Here is a 13,888-nt window from a genome sequence, read left to right as displayed (position 1 = left end):
TTTCACATCAACAGGAGGCCTGCTGCTGGCAGTGCGTCACTGTCGCTGAAGTTGTTGCAGAATGTGCGACAGACATTTGTGATCCGGGTTCCAAGAAGGGAACAAGAGTCTGTCATTTATGAAGTCATTTGTGTTGGATTGAATAATCACTTTCAAAGAGGACGCTTCACCATTTTAAAAGGAGTGACTCTGCACCCTCACGAAGTCGAGCAGGAGGCCCTTCAAGATCTGAAGGGTTCCAGGATTTAGGAAATATTTTATTACCCCCTCATTTTCATTCATTATGTACGAAGCGCTGCGCGGTTAACTTGTTAGAAGGCTCGTCTTTTGAGCTTGACACATCATTACAGATTATTTCATCTGTTAGATTTGCCGCCTTTTCTCATCTGACAAAGCTTTCGCTACACCCGCACAAACTCCTCGTCTCCACTGCGATAAATCATTGAGCAAAGACCATGCTGGGAAAGACTCTCGCTCTTGGTTACAAGCGCGGCTCCCTTTTCAAGCACACGCGCGCATCTGAATTTGAAAATTGTGAAGTTGCCTTTGGGCAAGCCAGAGTTGTGAAAGAGAGAAGAATTTTTGAACTTTAAAATTAGCTTGGTGCAGCATCACCTAAACTCCTCTGGAGTTTTCAAAAACTTCACAACAAAGATGAGCGTTTGAAGCCAATCATAGCATTCACGCAAGACAAACTCATTTAAAGAGATCCTTGAGGGGTTACAAAGAAGAGACAACAACCCTCCAACAACACCACCTCGCAGAATGTCAACGTAATGTGTATCACTGCATTCACTTGCATACAGTGCAGTAATACATAATCTGGGAGAATAAAACTCCAGCGATAAGATTGTTAACCCTATTGCTGCTGACATGATCTGACATTCATTTCACAATGCTGTGACACCTCGGCGGACCACCCGAAAGGCATGTGTCGAGAGTTGCACAGGCATCTGAGTACAATAACAAGAGGCTCCCAATGACCTGCATGATGAGTAAACATGTTAAACAGTTTGACTTCATCACCTCAGCTTGCTTGTTCTAGTCATTGTATGGTTCTTACTCTGTTAACTTCCCTAGATTTAAACAATTTTACAGTTGAATTTATCATGGAAATCGGAGTCACTTGAAGCACATTTTCCACAGCCATGAAACCAAAATAAACAGAGGCAAGCGGTAGTGTAGTTATAAAAGATAAATTCACTCCAAGTTCTGGATAAAGAACAGAGCATTCGGAGCGCTGAGGTCTAGAAAGCAGTAAGCGCCACAGGTGTGTCCCGGGATATAGGTTAAACCACGACGAGTGTCACTACATCTCAACACTCTACAGATTGGTCCCGCCTGTGTTTGCCTTGCATTACACCAGAGGCCATCTGTGTCCCAGCAGCACCATATGGGTGACCGTCAACAGGCCTCTGGGCTTAATGCTAGCAAGCTGGCTAGCTCCCCTGCATGGGGAAACACTCAAACAACGTACTTAACACGGAAACAGTTTAATCCCAAGGCTGAGCTCCGGGGTTAGTGACTGAGCCGGGTGTTGTCTCACATCTGCAGCATTAGCAGTGAGTCAAAGTATCTTAGCTGCTCATTTGCAATCTGCCAGGAACAAAATAGCCTGTTATTCACTGTCTTGCATGAGGTGACCTGCAAACATCACACTCACACGAGCACAAAACTTTTGACCATAGCTTGGAAATAGGAGGAAAAACGTCTACTTCTTCTTCTAGTTCTACTTTCTACCTTGCTTTAACTTCTACTGAGGCTGCAGTACCTTGAACATCTGTTTGACCTTCTGTCGGGGCAGATTGACGTTGAGTTTGTGCAGGAGCTGCAGGACCTCGCTGATGCTCAAGCTGCCATCGCCGTTCTTGTCGGCCTCCGTGAAGGTTTGCTTCAGCCATGTGATGTCGCTGTTAAGGAAGCAATAGCCACCACAGACATGACTAATAGCTGTCAGCAGCTCCTCATCAGTTGGCAGGTCAGGTAAAGGATATTGGTCCCTGGTGCGCTGCCTTTTGGCAAGGCTGTCCTCATCACTGATGCCGGCCATCAAGTATTTCAGGCCCGTGATCCAGGTTCTGGCTTCCTCGCCGGTGCCGGAGACCAGGTCCAGGGACTCCATGTGTTCGCCATAGTAGAGGCTGAAGCAGCAGTTGGGGTCAAAACTTCCCTCAGCGTAGCGTTGGAAAATCTCCGACTGCTTCCCTTCGCAGACTTCTCGGATGGAGTCGATAGAAACTGTCGAGACATTGATCCAGTCAGGAAGGAAGGACGACAGACAGACCATTTTTTTTAACCCCACGACCAGAAGGGTTTAAAAAAACTTGCTTGTTTTCTTAAAAATATTGATGTAACACAAGCAAATGAGGCTAAAATAGAGCAAATATCTGGGTCATGCATCAGGAAGTCGGCACGCTTCGGGTGTCTAAGCACCAAATGTGATTAATTAGCAATTTGCATTCTCATATCGTCTCGTTTTGGAAATTTGCAATTACGGTAAAATGAGAAATTCATTGTTAAGGGCATGAGGACGGTTTAAAAGGTGAAAGTCTTCCATTGAGGACTGGGGCTTCATCAAACCGAAGATTAAAAAGACTTAATGAGCAGCACCCGGAGAGATGACTTTATTGAGATACAACATTTATGAGATGATAATGTACTTTCATGGGAAGTTGGCCTCGAGCCATTCATTAGCTCACACCATGACAGTGAGCAGCTGATTAACATTTCAGCTTCTTGTTCTGCAAGCAGTTTTGGGAAGATGCCGACAAGTCTGCGGTCAAAGTGAGGAAGGTATCCGGAGACACGGTGGATCACCGGCACAGCAGCAGTACTCCAGAGGCTACTGCATTATGCGCAGGGACAATTGACACGTCGGTGTGCTTCCGAATGACTTCCAGGTGTTTGCTGCTACTGCTGTTTGCACACACCATGTACATAAACTTCCACTCTTCCATTCAAGCTGATCTGAATTTCATGAGAAGCTGCCGCTGATTTGTGTTCACCCTGACATTTTGTGCTCAGCAGTCACACCAGGCCGGAGTATTCCGGACCATTCTCTTGACAGAATCCGACTCGATGTGGAATTTGATTTTGCATTTGCTGCTGTGAGTGTTGGGACTTGATTTGCTGTCAATATGTCAGGGATGCATATTTTATCCCTTTGTGGCCTTAGTCTCACACCAGCCTGAAAGCCTTCATTTCCATGTGATACAGCTGCAGACCTTTGACACTGGCGTTGTCAGAAATACTGGAGCAGTATATGTTTAAAGACAGTGTAACTGTGAAGCATTTTGTTTGGATGATTTATTTTTTTACTACAGTGTTTTGGTAACAATGTTTTCAAGCTTTAAATAAATATTTTATATTTGTTTATATTCTCAACAAATTGCTGGTGGAATGAATAGAGCTGCATCTGTGTCCTACAGACTGTTTGGGCAGGTTGTCGACACTTGGAAATAGTCGCCATTAACATCTTCTTTCTCTTTGGGCTTCTCCCTTCAGGGGTGCGGATCATCTTCCTCCATCTCACCCTGTCCTCTGCTTCCTCTTCTCTCAAACCTCATGTCCTCCTTCACCACCTCCATCAATCTCCTCGTTGTCCTTCCTCTCCACCTTCTGCCTGGCAGTTCCAACCTCAACATCTTCATCTACCAATGTACTGGCTCTCTCTCCTCTGAACATGTCCAAACCATCTCCATCTAGCCTCTCTGACTTTGTCTCCTAAACACCTGACATGTGCTGTCCCTCTGCTATACTATCCATCCTGCTCACTCCCAGAGAGAAGCTCAGCATCTTCATGTCTGCTACCTCCAGCTCTGCCTCCTGTCTTTTCCTCAGTGCCACCGTTTCCAAACCATACAACATTGCTGGCCTCACCAGCCTTTTGGACACTTTCCCTTTTGTCACACATCACACCTGACACTTTTCTCCAATGATTCCATCCTGCCTGCACCCGCTTCTTCACCTCTTTCTCACACCCTCCATGGCCCTGGACAGTTGAGCCTCAGAACTTCAAACCCCCTACCTTCTTTATCTCTGCATCCTGTAACTTCACCTGTCCACTTGGCTCCCTCTCATTCACACACATGGACTCTCTCTTACTGCAGCTAACCTTTCTAAGGCAAACCTCCACCTCTCTAGCTCATCTTCCACTTGCTCCCTGCTCTCACCACAGATCACAATGTCGCCATTAATATCCTAAATAAGCGAGAGAAAAAAAGTGCCGCCAAAATCCATGTTTTAGGAGGAGCAGCGTTTTTCATCCAGCTTTAAAAACCACCCGTCATCATTTAGGAGAGGAAATGTGGGATGAGCTTAAATTAAAGTGAGTTTCACATGTGTGAAAGCCCCTGCCTGGGCAGAGTAAAGCTGATGAATAATTAAGTTGACTTAAGAAGCTTATTAAGCTCAGAGATACAGGGCAGGGAGACCAACAGGAAACTGAGCCCCCCGAGATGCTCTGCCGAAGCCAGAACTACGGCCTGCTTTCATTCTATAGCACGGCAGCAAATGAATTGCTTGTAAACAACAAATTAAAATTCGGGCAGGTGGGAGAATCTAAAGCCAGTCCCAGCCTTTGCATTTAGGCTGCTCAATTAAAGGGGAAAAATTCACCAACTTTAAGTTGGTGAATGTGCAGCTCTGTAACTGGAATCCTGTCCAACTTTTGAGTCAATCTCAGACAGATGTGTTGTGTTTTTTTTGTCTTGTATTTTACACCCATCTCAACTGGTGGAAACCAGAAACCCCCTGATGCTCCCATGACTCCTTCCTTTCAAGAATTACATCCGCAACTAATTCCTGGAGCTCATCGAGTATTGTTCAGTCAAGTAATATACTGTAAACACCTCCGGTGTCAGGTTTCTCTTCATAGACTTATGACATTTTTCTGGGGTTTTTTTCCCACTTCTCTACAAAGAACGGTCAGGAAGGCAGACATTTGAACACAGTCAGCACACAAACTGCTGATCTCTTGCGACTGAGAAGCAAAACAAACACTCACTTTTGGCCTTTTCGTTCTTGCGCGAAGGTCTCCAGCGGATGCAGGACTTGTGTTCGTCCAAAAAGAAGAAGCGCACCAGTCCCTTGGAGCTGCCACGGAGCTTCACCATCTGGGTTCCCATCTGCATGGAGCTCATACATTTCTCCACTGAAAAGTAGACAGGAGAAAGGGGAAAAAAAAGGTTGGAAAGTTTGTCAGTCGGGAAGGCACTGGAGTGTGCGCTCAGCGTGACACAAAAGAGGATGCAGAAATGTAAACACATTGGATATGGCTGTCAGTGCCGAAGGCTTTCTGCTCGTCTTGTGGGAGGAAGCAAAAAAGGGGGAGCAGATAAACACGGAACAGAGGCAACCAAAATCCCTCTGACAAATCTCTCTGTTGCATAGTACAAAACAAGAACATAGGACTGGCCAATGTGATGAGACATGGCACTCTGACGGACCAAAGCTCCCACTGATAACAACAGACAGACTTTCACAAGACGGATTGCCAGTAGAATATATACTGTATATATGCTCCTTCCATTGTGGGCGGCTGTTTACCAGCATTACCTGCTCAGCAGGGAGCTAATGCTGTAGTAGTTAGCTACAGTACGGAGGGCTGGTAGAGGAGCCTGTGGGCAGCAGCTACACCACATGGCCACCCTATCAATTATCAGGGCCTGTCACATTTGATCACTGTGATTTCTAACTACATGAAGGGAATTAGGCCACTATCACACGCACGGTTCAAAACAAGGTTAACTGACAGAGCCAACCTCCAGCAGTTAAGTGGGAAAATATATTATCACATTACAGACAGAACAGAACTGTTAGGTGAACAGGACTGTGTTTCAAGCCCCTTGTGTGAGTTTGCTAGTAAAATAAAATAAAATATGAAAGATTGGACAGAGAAACTCAGGTGTCTTACACAACCATCAATGCCTTGGTGCAAGCTATGAATAAATCAGCATTCCTTGGAACTTAATACGCACAATTAGAATATAATTACTATCTTCTAACACGCTGATGTTGATGGATGCTTGAACGAGTGGCCATTATCATTTCCAAATGATTCTAATTAAAGAGTAACACAGGGTGATGCGCACGACCATAGTGATAGGTGGCGGCACCTTTTTATTACCACACACGTTTCATCAATTACAATACACAGAGGAATCCGGTAGCAATTCAAAGACAAATGCTCACGATCCGACAACCACATTCTGCACCATTCACTTGAATAGCAGTCACATCAGATCACTACAAGCGTCCCATGTTACCAACACAGACATTATATGACTATGTTGTTTATTTATTATTATTCCAGGAGGCATGCCACACTTCCGTTTTGTTTTAGGAATGATAAGAGCTTTTACACCGACGCTGGTCCTCACAGAGAACAGTCCTTCTGTTAAACCCGTTAACAATAACTGTGTTCTCCCATGCTAGAAGGAAAAATGGATGGATGCAGACATGTATATAAATGTTACAGTATGACGTCGATACAGATCATGATGGGAGAGGAACATATATACTATTTAAGGGCCACATTAACCATTACTTTACTGTTCAATATGAGACAACAGTCAACAGGGTGAAAAATCGTCCTCAAGGTCTCAGACTTTTAAATAAATAGGTGGAAACAATGCATTCCAGCGTAGTAAAAAGTGATATAACCTCTGACATTCCACATTCAGACTGTGCCACTTCGGAGTGATCAATAAAGCCCCGTGGCCCTGGGCTTCCTCGCCATTATCGACCCTGCTCAGATGACCCAGTACACAACAGTCCCAACTCAACACTTGCATTTTTTAATTGCTTCTCGAAGAACATCTATTTTCAGCCTCCTGGAAGGATAATGATCTGGTGCCCAGTAAACACCCCCAACAGAGGAGGCCGTGACATCCTACAAGGTTGCTTCCAAACCTTTGACAGACTCGGTTTGTTTTAAAGGAGCAAAGACAAGCAAGTGACAAAAAAAATAAAAATAAAGAAAGTCAGGTAGTCCATCTACCAATAGGTACACTGTCTAATGTTTATGATGTTCAGCACAGTCTATAGAGAAATAAGAGCGAAAACCTTTGAATAGTGCCTCACATAACACTTTATATTCCATCGACACAAAGCATCAAAGAAGCCCTTTTGCTTCGTACAAAGAGATCAATCGGGCAGCCTTGAGGTACCGTATACTCCAATGTGTGGATATCAGAGTTCTGCTGTACTCAATAAACCCTGGCAAGGAGAAACGGCAAGACGGCGTCATATTTACATGACTGAAACATGAGAGACTGGACTTCTCAGGGTGTCAAAACCACAGCCCAGTGTAACTGGTGTCCTTTGGATCCAGCCGAGTAGCATCAATAGCAAAAGTGATTGAATTCAACATCATAAATTCTCTGAAACCTTGACTGGAATGGCGCACTGTGAAGTCAAATTGGTTCTTCACCCAGGTGAGTAGCACACCTCATCTTAGGTGATATTAGTTTTTAAATCCACATAATGGGGGAACTAATAAAACGCATATTTACTGCACTTTATGCAACCAAGTCTAGATTTCAAGCTGCAGAAAGCTGGCTCCATGTAGAAAGTTGCACTTTGAAATCGCTGGTGTCCAAGTGATGATCGAGGTCCAGTGGAGTCTGCTGTGAACAAACTCACCCACCAGGGAAGAAGTGGCACAGTTGGAGATTTTAAAAAGAACATTTGAATTATTTAACAGCCATACAGGCCAGAAAAGAAGCATGCATGGCTCTGAATCTGCTGCATGGAGAAGCAAGCACATGTGACCCAGTTCTAGACAGTGGAAAGGTTAGCTGTAGCCTATGGAGTCGCGATTAAGCCGAGTAAAGGCTGGTGTAATCAATTAATCAACAGTCCAGTGGTTTTGGGACTCGCACACAGTCGGCTCCGCGGTGTAGCCCAGGCCTGGCCAACCCACGGCTATTTTCATGCGGCTCTTCACCAAATGAGCCGCCGAACTGGCTGCGATTTCAGCCAAGTTGCTATTGAGATGATCGTAAGACGAAAAAGTAAGAGCTATTCCGGCGAAATGTCTAACTCTTGTTCAAAGACTTACGTTTAACTTTGAAACATAAACAGTAAACTTCACTGCACATTCAGTGCTGAGCCGCAGTCCTAAGACTTGGAGCGTCATCAGAGCCACGATCAACACGACTGACATGACTCAGTTCCACATTTGACTCTGTCCTTCCCTAAACTAAACCTATGGCATGTGTTTCACCTGTTATTCATTGTTGATCAAGGTAGGTCAAAGAAGTCTGTTTCAGTGGAATGAAGATGAGACGCTCCAGTCTGCAGCGTCGCTCACACAGACACAGACCCACATTATTGGCGGCATGCTAGCCACGTAAAAAATAAAATAAAACACATCAATAATTAACATGAAGTGGAGAGTGGTGGTTTCTCCTAGATTCAGGTCGAAAAAAACAATATAAAATGTCACTTCTTTCTATCAAAGAACAGGTGAGTAAAATTGGTGGCATGAATGATGACCTTACAGGAACCGGTACCCACACAATGAGCCTTTGACCATGCTGTCTGGACCTAGGCATGGACCTGGATGTGGCATGGAACAGCTGACACATCACTGGTGATGCTCAGAAAACACTTCTCACTGAAGTAGATCATTAATGCCCTGAAAATGAGACTGACACATCCATGTACTGTTTGAGTAAAAAAACTAAAATGTCAACAGTCAGTCACTCCATCTGCTCAGGATGGGTGGCTCACCTCTGGCTACAAGCCCAGCACACTACACATCAGCAAGTGGTGACAAAGTGGAGTAGACTTCAGACTAAATTTGTATTTTTTTTTATCAAGTCAAAAACTAATGTTTATGAGCACGGAAACAGACTAGAACTTTTCTACAACAAATTAAGAGCAAAAAAGAAACCTACTGAAAAGGGAAATATGCTGCAAAAGAACTCAAGTAACGAACAAAACCAAACAAGGTCAATGAATAAATAAGAAGATAAAGTTTCTTTCTGCCAACCTCGTCTCAAGGGGGCGTAATAAAGTGGAGCACAAAACACAAAAGGAGGCGTAAAGTCTTCAGTGGGAGTCTAGGTGCGTCGCCATGGTAACCACTTTAGATTTAAATCGGGTGTGGAAGCTGGAGCCCGGCAAAAAGGCACACATGCAAAAGGAACTCGGGCAGCAGAAGCTTGATCACAGCCAAGAGATACGGTTGAAGAAGAAAGGAGGAAAAATCCTCTGAAATGTAAATCGGACCACAATGTAAACTTGAATTGGAAAATTAGTTGAATGAATGACCCACATCTTCTGTGGTCTCAGCATTAGTGGACACCACAGCTGCTGCAGCAGGCAGTTCACAGGGAGAATTGAGGGTACAGACTGCAGCTGACTAGCTCAGGTTAAGCTCAGGTAAGACAAATGACAACGGCAGAGTGCTAATGTGGGACAAGCAGGTGGAGTAAACTACTCTCCGCTCCTCCAGGGGCACTAGGTTAAGCCTCTGGGGATTGTCCAAAGACCATATGTCACAAACAAATAAGCCCACACTTGTCTTTGATCCATCCATTTAAGAGTCGTAGTAGGGAAGAAAATATCTGTGTAGTGCAAGTATTTCATCTTGCATTTATCTGAAAATTGTTGGTAAAATAATGTTGAACCTCAGGAAACTGAAACTGAAACTCTCATCATTTGCTGAAGATTTTTTTGAAAAACTTTTTTTAGGGGAAATACTTTCAACAACAGAACTTAACCAAACCACTGGTTTGAATATTGGAATGTTATTGATGCACCTTGGATATTAAATGCACAGAGTGGATTCCCAACACGTATGCCCACTTCTCATATGTGGGGCATTTAAAAACATTTAGTTCTGCTCAATTAATTATCCTTGCAATTAGAATCACTGTCCGCTGCAGCACTATAAATATTCTGAACATAAATAAATAAAATTACTCATTGCAAATACATTGAGGAACCAGGGGCTTGTCACAGTAGCAAGGTGAGTTGATGCATTTCTGAATGGACTTGTGTGTTCTGGAGAGCACAAATATCCAACGCAGTGCTTCACTTCCAACTTGGTTCGATGCAATACATAGATAATATTTAAAAGCTCATTTGACCTTTAAGTGTTTTACAATCACACTACAAAATTTTAGATTGTTTTGTTGAAAATTTTTTGATACACATCAAAAAATTTCATTACATGAAGTAATATACTGAGATTTATTTATTTAAATCAAAGTCAATGTCTACTAGCCAAACCTGGACCCACAACAACCATAACCGAGTATCCAGTCTCAGGATATTTCCTCTTACCCATGTATCCGAGCCTCCACTTGGAGAAGGCGGCTATGCTACCGCCTATCCAGAAGAACTCCTCCACTAATCGAGGTGGGGATGCATTCTTCTGCTCATGCTTGCCTTTACCATCAGCGGTCTCGCTGAAGGCTCCTTTGGCTGGAGGTCCAGGAATGTCTGCGGTGGCTGCTGCGGCAGTCGCACACATGAGGGCGGAAGACATGCCGCTGATGGGCAAAAAAATGCTTTTCTTCTGTGTGCTCATTGAAAAATAAAATGAATTCCTCTGGGGAAAAAGTGTGAAGTCCACAAAGAAGCGGAGAAGAATTCCTCTCACTCCATTATGGCATCAACAGCTGGTCAATAATGTTCTCGGGCGATAGCTGCACCATCTATTCTACAGTCCCTGGCTCTGACATGTCTTCACAATGAGCATTCGCTCACCCAATAACCACCAAGAAAAGAGGAGCAGCACAGACGTTGAAGCCACCTCAGGAATGAGCAGCCAGCGATGGGCACGTGAGAATCTTAAATCCCCAAGCAGTAATCCAGGTCCAGGAGCTTTGTAGTGAAATCTGATGATTGACTGAGCCCTACAGTGAAGTGCACCTGGACACCAAGCTTCTGTAGAGTGGGTCAGGAGAATCCACAGATGACTAAACTCTAGTGCACCATTTCTCCAAGTACAGCCAGCGGATCATAGCCTGCAGACAAGAGTGGGCCTCTATAGATGTTTGTTGACTTGTTCAAATGAGTATCACAATAAACTAAAGTCTTTTCTTTCGTAAAAAAAAAAAAGGCCCATTTCTTTATTGAGTGTCTGTTTGGAAGGAGGCAAACACTTGGGATGAGAGCAGTCTGAGCACGTGGAGAGGTGTCAAACACTCTCTGACCACAGAGGAGAGGAGTGGTCAGGAATATAGAACAGTCAAACGTGAGAAGAGTGCACTTCAAAATAAAACTAAAACATAACAGGATGTTTATTTCACTTGATATCTTCCAAGAACCTGAAGTATAATGGTCAAACATCTGCGTTTAATTGTGATTGATTAAGAATTAGCTCACACACAGACAAAAAAAAAAACTCGAAAAAAAAGAACCTATTGAATGAAGATGTCAGCCATGTGTTGAATCACTATTAAGTGAACAGTCAACTCGTTGATTGCACGTTTGAAAAATCCACGTTGCCAAGCGAGCTAATGTGGGAGCGCTTGCACCTGCTGAACTTCATTGTGAAAGCTGGCGTTTTACGGTTCCATTCACATTTCGTACCTCATTGGCAGGCGGGGTGTATTCCAAGAAGTGAAACATAAACTGTCCCTGTCTGTTGGCAAATTCGGCCATGGTTTTAATCTTGGGATACTTTTTTTTTTTTTACAAGGGGAGGTCGTCCCAGAACGTGAAAGAGACATGAACTCACCTTGACCCCGAGGCTTGACCTCGCTCGCATGTTTGCCCCGAAATAACTTCGAAAAGACGTTTTCAAGAAGTAAATGAGGTTTCCCGCGTCGTTTCGCGACATTCGACCAGGTCGCGTAGATTTGGATTTTCGTCGTCTTCTCCTGAAGATACGACAGGTAAACCGAGTCGTGAAAACTTGGCAGTTTGGGCATAACAATTGAGTCTCGGGAAAAACACAGCAGAAAAATAAACGTCTCCAGCAGACAGGAAAAGTTGCGTTCGCGCAGTTCAACTCCTCACGACCACGGGACGTAAATCCAAACATGAAATGACGCCATATTTGGGGGTTTGTCATGAGCGTGCCTGTGGTGCGTTCACGTGTCTGTGAGAAAAGAAAAAAAAACTTCGATACCCCGTCGATTAAAAAAAAGGATCATTATGATAACGATAATCTACATTTCTGACTCCACAAAATAAAAGTTGAAATAAACTTATAGAACTAGATAGTACTAATTAAATTATATATATATATATATATATATATATATATATATATATATATATATATATATATATATATATATATATATATATATATATATATATATATATATTCTGCTTATAAATCGTCATATTAGTGGTATATTAGTAGTATTACTGGAGGATGTTTTTCTCTGCTTACGACTACGGTCATTTTCTGCCCCACATCTGAGGTTGGGTTGTGGGGGCAGCAGCTGGCGCAAAGAGCCTCATCTGGCTGTTAGGTAAAAAATATGTGTGGTATTATACATTATTGCTTCTTTAATGTGTAATCATTTTTCAAAATAAAATTTCAATTAAAAAAATAAGAAGCAATTCAATCGTCCTGTCTTTTTTTGCTATTAGATTCCTACCAGGTCAGGTGACACTTGTCCACTTATATTTTATATTTGAATATATGTATAATTTTAATATTATATCTTGAAACTCTAAATGGATTTCTAACTGGTACAGTTGTTATTAATGTGCACAATAACATACTTATCCAAATTACAGCCATTATGTTGTGTAAATACAATATAAATAATCCGAAATGCAGCTTCTACTCGATGATCCAGAACTGTGAGTTTCGTATGAGTGTGCACATGAGTGTCTCCAGGGTTGTACAATCAGTGTGAGGCCACAGACACTTGACAGTTAAAGTGGACACATGGGTGACCTTCGTCACTGATTGCTGTTGATAGAGCAAGCGATCGCTCTCTCGGGGCGGCTTTAGGCTCCAGGAGCAGTCCGTCGTCTCACTGCGGATCTCGAACAAAAGAAGGCTGGGTTCAGTGCACGGTCCTCCCCAGGGTCAGCGAGTGTGAGCTGTCTCTGGTGCTGAAAGCCACCTCCGGCTGGAGGGGGATTTCATAACCACGGCCAGAGAGTGAGCTCTGACTCTGCTACAGTACAAGTGTCTCTTCCTTTTTTACAAACTTTGCCAGTTTCAACTAAAGAAAAACCTGCAGATGAAACCACCTCAGTACATGTGAAGTGTGTATCATTTCAAATACATTAGTTGTTTGGGGGATCGGAACTACAGGGCCCACCCACATACCACCTAAATTAAATAAATAACACAGACTTCCATTTATAGTGTATTTAAAAAAGCACTTTTCATATAAATGAGCGTCATTTTACCGAAAATGCCAATTTCTCTCACTACTAAAACACGTTCATTCTCTTTTGATTGGGGAAATTCTGTGTGAAGTGTGAACCAACGTGTTGTTTCGCTGCTAGTGAGCTGCTCTATCTCCAAGCCTCCTTAGCTGTGAGTAATGAGAACATCGATGAATCAAGACGCCACGTCTCATCTTGCTCCATCCGCTTCCTGCTGTCAATTACTTCACTGAAATACACCCACGGTGCCTCACATCCACAAAACCTGTTGTGTGACTAGGATTTAAGTTCAGAGACAACAATTCAAACGTGTTGAAGGATATTCCTGATGCTAAGCAAGCAGCTCAATTGCCTTTCACCTCTGAAATAGAACAAATACATTAAAATAAAATAAAAAACTAAAGTCATGCACTTTACCAGGGATATTTCCATTGCTAGGTTGTGTTAAAGTCTGAAGAACTTTAGCACAGTTAAAAAAAAAAAACTTCAGGTGACACATATATCCTTTATCGCGGCCTAAAAATTAGGTATTCACTGGCGCCCAGCTGCCAAGAAACAAGAAGACCTG

At 43.1% G+C, this 13,888-nt stretch overlaps 1 protein-coding gene across 18 annotated transcripts in view; it reads right to left on the bottom strand.

Moving 5' to 3' along the window:
* The window catches only part of plch2a (phospholipase C, eta 2a), a 97,433-nt gene that overhangs the window by 18,132 nt on the left and 65,413 nt on the right, over nucleotides 1-13,888 (bottom strand). For 6 of the 18 annotated variants that reach the window (XM_053849259.1, XM_053849261.1, XM_053849265.1 and 3 more), the window contains exons 1-3: nucleotides 10,297-10,780; nucleotides 5,006-5,152; nucleotides 1,772-2,238 (exon numbers count right to left, since the gene is read on the bottom strand). In XM_053849259.1, coding sequence (XP_053705234.1) covers nucleotides 1,772-2,238; nucleotides 5,006-5,152; nucleotides 10,297-10,543 — 861 coding nt within the window. In that variant the 5' untranslated portion in view covers nucleotides 10,544-10,780. Of the gene's footprint in view, nucleotides 1-1,771; nucleotides 2,239-5,005; nucleotides 5,153-10,296; nucleotides 10,782-11,698; nucleotides 11,907-13,888 lie in introns of those variants that run through there. The other 12 variants (XR_008412944.1, XR_008412945.1, XR_008412946.1 and 9 more) reach the window with 4 other exon arrangements.

The sequence above is a fragment of the Synchiropus splendidus genome, chromosome 18, assembly GCF_027744825.2.
Source record: "Synchiropus splendidus isolate RoL2022-P1 chromosome 18, RoL_Sspl_1.0, whole genome shotgun sequence".
NCBI classification, from domain to species: domain Eukaryota; kingdom Metazoa; phylum Chordata; class Actinopteri; order Syngnathiformes; family Callionymidae; genus Synchiropus; species Synchiropus splendidus.
The sequence above is the reverse complement of the archived record's forward strand: the minus strand, read 5'-3'. Positions and strand labels throughout refer to the sequence as shown.